The sequence below is a fragment of the Microtus ochrogaster genome, chromosome 21, assembly GCF_000317375.1.
Source record: "Microtus ochrogaster isolate Prairie Vole_2 chromosome 21, MicOch1.0, whole genome shotgun sequence".
NCBI classification, from domain to species: Eukaryota; Metazoa; Chordata; class Mammalia; order Rodentia; family Cricetidae; genus Microtus; species Microtus ochrogaster.
The window spans coordinates 30,068,555-30,079,843 of NC_022022.1; the positions used below are offsets into that span (position 1 = coordinate 30,068,555).

Sequence of the window (11,289 nt, forward strand, 5' to 3'; positions counted from 1 at the left end):
AGAGACAGAGAGAGACAGAGAGAGACAGAGAGAGACAGAGTCAGAGACAGACAGAGACAGACAGAGAGAGACAGACAGAGAGAGAGAGAGACAGACAGACAGACAGAGACAGACAGAGAGAGAGACACAGAGAGAGACACAGAGAGAGAGTTAGTTTGTGTGTGTGTTTGTGCTTGTGTGTGTTTGTGTGTGTTGTAGTGTGTTTGGAGATCTGAGGAGAGCTTTGTGGAATCAGTCTCACCTTCCACGTTTCCGTGGCTTCTGGCAATCGGACTCAGGCTGCCAGACGCGTGCAGCGCTCACCTTTTACAAGCTGAGCCACCACTTCAGCCCTGAGTGACTTCTCATTGAAATTTAATTACTGGGACTCTATGGAAACTTGACACTAAGCCTCTGGAATAGACGAGGGAGGAGTTAGAGGAGCTACAAAAGAAAGAAGGCTGTGGCCATCAGCCGCTGCATGGCAGGCAGCGTGCGACCTGGCCTGTGGAAAGGGATGGGCATCCCACTTTCAATCTCTGCAGCCTTCAGAAGACTCTGTGCCCTTCAGAGCCAGGAAGGCAGCTGGCTCGCATGCTGTGCGCATTAGGCTGCTCCCCAATCACGACAGGCTTTGGCTGGATGGCGTGGGAAGGCAGAGCCAAATGATGACTCTGACCTTCAAGGGGTCAACTGGGAGGGCTGGTAGAGATGCTTCTGCCTGCATAGGTCTGAGGGGTTCACACAAATACTTTGTGAGCCCACATTGTTCTCACTCCTGAGGAGACATGGTGCTACTGTGCCCCAGGCAGTGATGGATGGCAAGGTGCAGGGGCTGTAGAAAGAGCCATTAACTAGCTTCGGTGTCAAGACCTGAGTGGGAGGCTGCAGTACTTCACAGATGTGTCCTGTCTCATCGATGTGTCCTTTTGGCCTCTCTGTGTCTGCCTGTGCTTCTGTTGGGAGGCAGAATTCTGTATTAGTGTGGGTGGAGCATGGGCAGAGTATGGGTGGGTTTTGGAGGGCTAGTTACTTTTTTTTTTTTTTTTTTGGTTTTTCGAGACAGGGTTTCTCAGTAGCTTTGGTGCCCATCCCGGAACTAGCTCTTGTAGACCAGGCTTGCCTCGAACTCCCAGAGATCCGCCTGCCTCTGCCTCCCGAGTGCTGGGATTAAAGGCGTGCGCCACCACCGCCCGGCTTGGAGGGCTAGTTACTTGTTGAGAAAAGGGGATGTACCCCAGGAAGCAAGCAAGGCTAGACTGTGTTGAGAAATAAGCATCTGGGGGCTCCCAAGACGGAAAGGGGCCGGAAGGAGAATGGGTAAAGGAAAAAAGACCTGCAAGCACATTTTTGTTGTTGTTGTTTCTCTCTCTCTCTCTCTCTCTCTCTCTCTCTCTCTCTCTCTCTCTCTCTCTCTCTTTCTTTCCTTTCTTGAGACAGGGTTTCTCTGTGTAGCCCTGGCTCACAGAGATTCACCTGCCTCTGCCTCCTGAGTGCTGGGGTTAAAGGTGCGCCACCCTCACTTGGCCCAGCAAAGCACTCTTGAGGCCCTTCCTGTCCTGTCCTGAGAGTTCTCTCTGATTTTAGTGTTCTTAGCTGAGTTAATTTGGTGGATTGCTGTCTTCCAGCTGTTTGGCCAGCTGTAAGTAGTCCTTCAGTGCTCTTGACTGGCAGGCTGCTCCTTCTGGTACAACAATGTGGTTGATTTGACCTTCAAGGTGGCCATGCACTCTGTGACTGGCTAAAGAGTGAAGCTGAGAACCAAACTGTGTAGGCTGAAGACTGAGTGTTGGTCCAGCTCTTCTCTCTCTTCACAGACAGGCACGTATGTCCTGTGGGCCATGGCGTGAAGAGTAACCCCTCCATTTACCTCAGAGTGTTACAAAAATAAATATTTGGAAATTTTTTTTGAGTGGAAGCACTCACACATAAAGATATTTGCTTAGTTTTTTTCTTTTTTCTAAAGAAAGGTGTTTCCAAATCACAAAAAGAAATTTATTTCAAATGCATAAGGAATATGCACATTTGGTCAGGAGATAAACAGGTGTCCTGCAGGACAAAATCCCCCATGCTATGGAAGTGTCCCCTTCAAATCTTTGAGTTATACTGTCCCATAGGTCGTAACCTGTTGCTTTGGGGAAAGGGAAGGTGAACTTCAAAATCATCATCATCATCGTCGTTTGCTTTGGAGACAGGGTCTCACGATACAGTCTAGGTTGGCCTCAAACAGAAAGTAATCCTCCTGTCTCAGTCTCCTGAACATTGGGAATACAGACATGCACCACAAGCCTGGCTATACAAAACAGCTTCGAAATGCAAAAAATGTCTCTTTCCCTGTAGTACAGACCTAACAACCTTGGGACTTAGTATCCAACATCAAGGTCCAGGCTTTCCCAGTGGGAGGTGTTTCTTGCTATTTCGGGCTTTGTGTCTCCAGCCCCGACTCTGCTTCCGGGTACTGATGGAACCTGCAGAAGGAACTCCTGCTTTGTCTGCTAGGCTTCTGGCCTGGAGAGAATAAATAGACTCTCCGAGAAGCAGTCACTGCTTCTCTCCCGTGGCCGTCAAGGTCGTGCCAACTGTCTGCAGAAAGCTCGTGATTGACTGACCAACTTGCCCCTCTCCTTTGGCTGGGATCCCAATGGGCCATAGCTTCCTGAAGAAATCAGTCTATAAGGTCTGCCAGTCTGCTAGCCTGAGATCTTTCACACAGCATTGGAGGAACAGCTCTAAACTCGGCTACACCCCAGCATCTGAATAGGTAACCTTCAAGATATCTCCCAGCCCTAAGTTCTGTGATAGTGAAAGAAACACACACACACACACACACACACACACACACACACACACACACACACACACACATGGTTTCACCCTGTTTTGACTCCTGTGTCTCCTCACATCCATTACCAGGGGAAGTATAAGTCAGAAAGAAAAATTTCCTGGATAGCACAAAATAGGAAGAAGAAAGGCACAGCGACCTCTAGCCCATGAATAATTCATGTGTGCGCATCTTAGCTTGTTGGTGATGGTTTTAAGCAAGCAATATGTCTTCTTAGTGATATTCTCGGCTCACGTTGCACATGGGTCGATCCATCATGGCTCCATCTTTGCACACAGCTGCACACATTTTTATTAAAAACAAGCTAGTTTTTCATCAACGACTTCAGACATCCACAAAGATAGCCTTTGGAGTTGGTCCGACCGGGATTTGAATCTGGGATGGGCTCAAATTGGGCTTTGTTTCTGTATTGGAAACTGGGGGTGAATATCCACTCATCGCTGTCTGGAGAATTATTAGTGATCCTTGATTGAAAGGGGCTGGTGTGGCTCCTCCCCCTTCACTTTTCTCTGCTAAGATGGCAGGCTTTGGGTCTGACTCTGTCTGTGTTGCAGAGAGCTACCGCAGGAGACCCCAGTGGGTAAATGAACAGCAGCAGGCCTTCCTTCTGCTGAAGACGAAAGGCTGCGGAGCCTGGGAAGGTCTGGGTTATGCCTGCAGAGTTCAGAAACCTCAAAAGATGACTGAAGTTCTGAGGAAGCTATTTTTGAGTGGCCGCCTGCTGGGAGACAGCTCTCAGGGCAAGCTTATTTCTGGCCCATTGTAGCTTCCCACCCGGCCACCTGCACTGCCTCTGCTGTTTGTCCCCATCTGCTGGTACAAAGGTGGATGCTCCTTCCTTAGAGAGGCAGGCAGTGTTGCTACCTTCCTGTGGACTAGCATAGAGACCAGTCTAAGAAGGGGAAGTTTCTGGAACAAAGGAGAGCCTAGATTGCTTATTAAAGAGTAGACATGCTATTTTCTATATTGGCCCATGGGTAGTCTGGTTGGCGTCCCTCACGTCAGTATCTTCTTATTTACTTTTGCATTTTGAGACAGGGTTTCTCTGTGTAGCCCTGGCTGCATGGGATTCGCTTTGCTTACCAGGCTGGCCTCCAACTCAGAGATCTGCCTTCCTCTGCTACTGAGTGTTGGGATTAAGGCGCGTACAACTATTGCCTGTTTTTGTTTTTTTTTTTTTTTTTTTTTTTTTTTTTTTTTTTTTTTTTTTTTAGACAGGGTTTCTCTGTGGTTTTGGAGCCTGTCCTGGAACTAGCTCTTGTAGACCAGGCTGGTCTCGAACTCACAGAGATCCGCCTGCCTCTGCCTCCCGAGTGCTGGGATTAAAGGCGTGCGCCACCATCGCCCGGCTAACTATTGCCTGTTTTAAGTCAATATGTTTTTACGATGAACTTCTGGCAGGGGAACTGTCTCACGTCTCATCAGAAACCTGGGAAATGGTGACATCCATTCTACACCCAGGGCTTAAAACCCTCACTAACATTTCATTTGCTTTCAAATCTGTCATTTGAGCAGAACAGCAAAACAGCCTGTCTCTATTATGGGCCGCATCTGCTGAGGCAGCCCAAAGGCCAGGTGAGGTCACCAGCAGCTGGCAGGTTGGCTTGGCTGGCATTGGCTAGGATCTTGGTTAAGGCTGTTGGCTGACCACCGGAGCTGGGCTTCTCTATGTGGCTGCTTGACTCCCTCTGAACGTGGTAACTGAGTTCCAGGAGAATGCCCAGGAGGGCTGGCAGAAGTTAGGGTCTAAGTTTGGAAGTCACTTTGCATCTTTTCTGCCCTGCCGCAGGTGGCCTAGACTCAGCAAGAGATTTCTCTCTCTCTCTCTCTCTCTCTCTCTCTCTCTCTCTCTCTCTCTCTCTCTGTAGGGTGGGTGTCAACACCATGTTGCAAGGCACAGCCACTAACAGCCATAGAGAGGACCGGGCTGAAGTTGTTCCAAGAAGTATTAAGGAACACCAGAAAAATCATTTCATTTTATAGTTTTCAAAACTCAGAATAACAAGGGCGTGTCAGGGCAGAGAAATGGTAATATAATAGAATATAGAACTTTTTTTTTCTTTTTTAGCTTTCCCTTAATATTTAAAGAATTTTCTTTTTAACAAGGTTCCATTTATTCGTGATACACTTCTAAGATGGAGAACCCAGTCTGTTTTTACACTCCAGAATGACGTCTTCCTTAAAGGGCCTTTTGACTTCAAGATTATTTATCCATGATTGGTACTATGTCTAATATTCTTATGGTTTAAAATTTCATACATCTGGAAATTTTGAGAGTGAAGGATTCAGACTAATTGGTGATTAAGCCGCTTGGGATATCAGTTTATTAAATAGTCATCTTTTAGACTAGATATCAAGGAGGGCCCAAAGGAGGACACATGCATTTCCCTGGGAAGGGGAAACAGAAGAGATCTCCTGGGTAAACTGGGGCAGGTGGGGATGGGAACATGAAGGATCAGGTTGAGGGACAGATAGCAGGGGAGGCAGTTCTGTAAGGAAGGCCCCAGCTAAGACTCGTAGCAGTAGTGGCTAGGTAACCTGAATTGGCCATCTCCTGTTGCCAGATTGGTGACAACCCCATTGTCATGAGAGAGCCTTCATCCAGTAAATGGTGGAAACAGATGCAGAGATCCACAGTCAAGTACTGGAATTCTGTTGGGGAGAAGGAGGAAGGATTGAGTCGGGGTGGGGAAGTGGGGGGAGTCAGAGTCATCACAAGTGGACCCATAGAAGCATCTGGTTTGCTCATGGAGCTCACAGACTATGGGCCAATGGCTAGGGATCCCACATGGTACCAGCCTAGTCCCTCTGCATATGTGTGATGGTCATGTGACTTGATCTAGTTGTGGGACTCCTGGCAGTGGGAATGGGGCCTGTCCCTAACGCTTTGGTTGGCTTTCAGGAACCTAGTTCTCATACTGGGTTGCATTGCCCAGCCTTACTATGAGGGGAGGCGCTTAGTCCTACCTCAACTTGACATGCCATGCTGTGTTGGCACCCATGGGAGACCTGCCCCTTTCTGAACAGAGGTGGAGGAGGTGTGGATTAGGAGGGGGTGACGGAGAGGAGGGGAGGAAATAGGAGAAGGGGGAGAAAAGCTGTGGTTGAGATGTAAAATAATTAAAAATTTTTAGTTAATAAAAAATTTGAAAACAACAAAAAATAATCTCTTGATCACTGACATTTTATTGAATCTTATACCTAATCCCTATTGATAGGCTCAGTCATTCTACATCTTCTCGTACAATCATGCTCACCAGCCTAGGAGCTAAATATCTGGTTAAAAACTCAGCAACATTTGAGCTACCACCGACTTGAGCTCTCTAGACCTCAACTTTCTTCTCGGTGAGTTGGGAATATTTTGTCTCCCTGCCCCCCAATTTGGGTTACTTTTAAGACCAGCATCCCTGTAGCTGGTGTTCTCTGGGATACCAACCCTCATGTGGACACTGGCATACAAGGTATCTATTTGGGGAACCTCAAGCTTGAGAGCTATGAGAGGGTGAACAGAGGGAGATGGACCCAGTACCTGCCTCCCGGGGATCTGTATGTCACAGAGCTGGGACAGGCATTCCTGCGCCGATCTTGGAAATGAACAGGTAGCTCTTTGTGGTGGAGGCAGTTCCCAAAGGTGCCCACCAGTTCCAGCATCTTGGATGGCTCAGTGGTAGGACACTTGCTTAGTTAGCATGGGCAAGACCTTAGATTTTTTTTCTTTAATTTATGTGTGTATGGTGTTTTGCCTACATGTCTGTCAGTGTACCGTGTACATATCTGGTGCCCACAGAAACCAAAAGAGGGCATCAGATCCCTTGGGATTCGAGTTACACATGGTTTTGAGCTTCCGTGCTGGTTCTGGGAATTGAATCCACTGGCTAGTCCTCTGGGAGACCATCTAGTGCTCTTAACGGCTGGGCCCAAAGGTGTTGGATCTGATTTCTACACCATAAGCCAAATGACCTTGGTTGCATACTGGCACCCAGCACGGGGCCTGTTTAAAACTATTCATTAATCTTTCTTTTTTCTAATTTCAACTGCGAGTGAAGAGTCACTAAGTTTCATGCTGGAAGGCCTTTTAGGTATGGTAAAATTTAGTTTTTAATTTTAAAAAATTTATATATATAAAAATTTATATATATGTATATATATATCTTTACAATCTCTAACATGGTTACAATGGAGTGCAATCAGCCACATACCCCCATGCCCTCTCTTATTTTCCTACTCCCACTGTAACCCCTTTGCTTTCATTCTTTTATGTTTAACTGGGTTTAATTAGGGCTATTTGCATGAGGATGGGTAGAGCGCTATTTACTGGAGCATGGGCAGTTTACCAGGGGCTACACCATTGAAGAAATGGTGCCTCACTTCCCTAGCAACCATGGCCAGTTGTGTGTGTGTGTGTGACACACAAGTCCCTCCCCATATGGGTTTTTTCCCCCATGGTTCATACTTTTATTGAGCTCATGTTGAATTTATAAGGCGACTCGAGGCTTGGCATGTTTATGAGAAGGGCCAGGTTTTGTGCAGTCAGCCGTAATTACTGTGTGTTCGTGAAGGCAATGGCCATGGCGTATCCTGAAGGTGGTATGTTTCAATATGTTAACATCACAGAGGCAGAAAGAATACACGGGGAAGGGATAACGTATAGAATGGAAAATGTTGGTGCCATGTATCCAGATGAGGTTTCCTGGGCCAGAATTTGCCAAACTCAACTTCAACTGAACACTTTTCTTTCCATATTTGTCTTTTAAACATTTCTACCTTTAAAAATGTGTCTAAAGGAGAACGAGAATGTGATACACAGGCTGTGGACTGGTCCAGTTAGGGGAGAACGTGGATGTGTAAACAGGCTGTGGACTGACGAAGTTACAGGGAAAACGTGGATGTGTAAACAGGCTGTGGATTGACCCAGTTACGGGGACTACTCTGAAAAAGTATTTGCAGAGATCAGACAAGATGAGGTCAACAATGAGCTTGTCCTTTTATTATAAAAGTAAAATAAAAAATAGCATTTATAAATCCAACATTTTTTCTTTTAAAGTATTTGATTTAGAAAACATATTTACAATAGTAAAATGCAGAAAAGGGGGAAAATACTATTTTCAGCATTGATTGTAGCAGGTTTTAAATATTGTTAAGTTCATGTTTTTTTTTCAAATCACAGATAAACCACGTTAGAAAAAGCAATGTCTTTTTTTTATTACTCATCACGTTACTCATTTAAAAATATCTTTCCTTAATCTTAATTTGAATGCACAATTGTACTGTAGATGGCTAGAAAGGACACCAGGTGGAGACAGTGACACCTTTTAATGACAGCAGGAACCCAGCAGAGGGACAGCAGCAATGACACAAAGCGAGTGAAATCCAGTAGCAGCTGGAAAAGCTCAAGCCACCATACCCCAGCCACAGTCGAGCACTGTGATCTCTAGATACCATCTGCTTGTGACAATTCAGTCATTTCAGAACCAAGAAAGGAAGCCGAATTCAGGAGGCCTTGGACGAAATCAGGAACGGCCCGGCGGGCCGGTCACCCTCCAGCACCTGTGGACTCACTCTGCCTTCCTCCTTTGGATGGATGCAATGGAATTTCAGGCTTTGGTTTACACAGTGTGGGAAACTGCCAGCAGGCTAAATTTTGCCTTCTATAGGTCCTTCCTGCCCGTAATTGTGGGGCATTTTGTTCAGAGATAGCATTGAGCTGTCTCCAGGTAAAGACTCTGTAAAGCTGAGTTTGTGGAAGGACGTCTCCACGCCACTGTCACAGATGCTGTCATTGTCCCGGAGCTCATCTGTGGAGAAAGCACAAACTCATCAGGCTTTGGCTAGGCCAAGGCGATGCCTTTGTTCTGCCCCGCTGTCCTAGCCATCCTCAACCGTCAGCTTCGCTAGCTAGACTCACCGGAGAAGAGTCTCAACCTAGGGACTGCCCAGAGGCATTGCTCTGTGGGCATGTCTGGCGGGGACGCTGTTAACTGAGGTAGGATGGCCTGGCCCACTTAGACAGCATCGCTCCCTGAGAGGTAGTCCTGGGCTGTGTGAGACACTCGCTAAGCATGGGCCTGCGAGGCAGCAGGCAGCAGTCCTCAAGGGTTTCTGATTTGGAGTTCCTGCCCTGACTTCCCTCAGTGATGGTTGGTAACCTGTAAGCTGACACAAACTCTTTCCTCTCCTAAGGTACTTTTGGTTAGGCATCATAGAAAAACAAAACCCCACCTTTCACAGCAGCAGGCCTCCCTTCCCTGACCAGCCATGGACCACTATATGGACTGATGTCCACCGGCCACCACATGCCACCTGGCCACCCATGCTCATCAGCTCTGCTCACAGTGGCATGAAGGCAGCAAATGACAGAGAATACTGCTGTGACTGGAGTTGGCCAAGAGTACATCTTTCTCTTGATATCTTGTCTCTGTTGGAATCCTTTCTGATTTCTCTTGAATTAGAATATACATATTTTCCCCTTAGGAATGAGGCATATTTTTCTAACTGCCCTATTACTTTTTACAGCCAGGAAAACTGCTGAACATATGACAAAGTAAATTCATAACAGAAGTAGGAACTAAAAGAATGAGATCTCTCTTTGTGCTGTATGAGCTACTAAATAATACACATTGCCTAGAAAAATTTTTGGTGCATGAAAATGAGGATGTTTTGTAAAAATGTGTCTATACTAAAAACTTAAATTCTATTTGTTGGGAAGCATTCTTGGGGATCTAACCAGAGGAGATTATTCTCTGTACAGAGTGACTAAGAAAACAGAAGCCTAATATACACTAAACAAATGCTTGACTCTCCATGCTTTGGCTCCTGGGATGGCAGGAATTTCCCACCCCCTGGCTTTTCCAAAGACACAGGAGGAAACAGTCTGGCTCACAAAGTGCCATCTTTCTAGCTGCTGAGTACTAACTTTTTAATTATTGTAAGAGACACATGAACGCCTTGTGACAACATTGTGGTGCAGAGAACAGATGTGGAGGTCAGCAGGAAATGAGGCTGGCTGGACTGGACAGGAGTCAAGGAGACAAGGAAATCTGCTAGGTTGAACACGAGGCACTGAGTGCCAGAAAATGTTCATGACAGCTCTTAGAATATTGTCTTTGTCTGGAAGAGGGCTATACTTTTGATGGATGTAGCCAATATGAGTTTGTGGAAGGGTGAAGAGCTGTGTGCAGATAACAGGATTTATTCAGATACCAAGAAAGGTGAAATTTCAGGGGAATTGATGGAACTGAGAAATACTAGTCAAGACAATCCGGAGGGAAAAAGACTGCATGTCCTCTCTTCCGTGTGGATCCTAGTGTCCAATAGTCACATGTGTGTGCTTATGTGGGGTACATGTGGGGAGCAGCCAGGAAACTAGAAAGGGGCACTGAGTGGGGGAGGAGGTTTTCAGAGGGAAAGGGTAGGGGGTGCAAGTGAGGACATGGGGCAGGCCGGGGCTGGGGGTGAGAAGAAGAGGGAGTGGAGAGGAGGAAAAACCAGAACTAAGTTCACAGGAATGCCATAAGGAAACCAAGTGCGCACACACGAACACACACACACCTCACACGTGCACGGACACATACACGCTGCAGAGAAGGGAGCTTAGGACTGGGCCTGGCTATAGAAAACAGTGAGGAGGAGGGAGCAAGGTGGATGTGAGGCCCTGAGTGGGCACTGAAGAGCATGGGCTACCAGCTATGACAGATGCATCAGGGACATGAGCAGGGAGGTGGCCAGTGAGACTGTGTGAGCGGAGCAGGCCTAGGAGTGGTGGGGACAGAAGCAGATGCAAAGGGCTGAGGTGACATGGCAGGCAGCACGTTTAAAACTGTTCTTCCGAGAAGCCTGACCCAGCTAAGGAATGCCAAAGGAAGTCATGCTTTGTTTTCTCTGAGTTTATGTTTTAAGGACGAGGAAATGACGGCCTGCTAACTAGGTAGCTATCCACAGCAGGTGGGGAAGGAACTGATAATAAAGAACAGAGGCAAGAATCAGGCAGCGGGGACATGCTGAAGGTGAAAGGGATGTCCCCCAGGGGGAAGACTGCCCCAGGCAGAGGGCACACAACCTACCGAGCCCAGAGGGAAGACCTCCCACACAATACTGGCCCCGTCAAACACAAGAGACTGCTAATTGTTTCTGTTTTCAATGGGGTTTTGTGGCAAAGGTACAAGCTGAGCAAGAAGAAAAGGCATGGTTTGAATAAGGCAGAATAACGAGACTGTAAGAAGTACAGTGTTCACGGTCTGTACTCAGATCCATTCCTACAATTGTAGGCTTTAGGGGAGTGACAGGTGGGACTGTTAATATGGGAAACAAGGCAGGACACGGGTGTGGATGGGAGCTGAAGGGAGGGGGTGGCTGGTGGGGGGACGTGGAGGACCCGAGGGAGGAGGTGGAGGACCTGAGGGAGGAGGTGGAGGACCTGAGGGAGGAGGTGGAGGACCTGAGGGAGGAGATGGAGGACCTGAGGGAGGAGG

At 47.1% G+C, this 11,289-nt stretch overlaps 1 protein-coding gene across 2 annotated transcripts in view; it reads right to left on the reverse strand.

Annotated features, from left to right (window-relative positions):
- Window positions 1–7,575: 7,575 nt before the first annotated feature.
- Nfkb1 (nuclear factor kappa B subunit 1) overlaps window positions 7,576–11,289 on the reverse strand; it is a 115,232-nt gene continuing 111,518 nt past the window's right edge. The window contains exon 24 of one of the 2 annotated variants that reach the window (XM_026784082.1): window positions 7,576–8,616. In XM_026784082.1, coding sequence (XP_026639883.1) covers window positions 8,509–8,616 — 108 coding nt within the window. In that variant the 3' untranslated portion in view covers window positions 7,576–8,508. The remainder of the gene's footprint in view (window positions 8,617–11,289) is intronic. The other variant, XM_005357324.3, reaches the window with a different exon arrangement.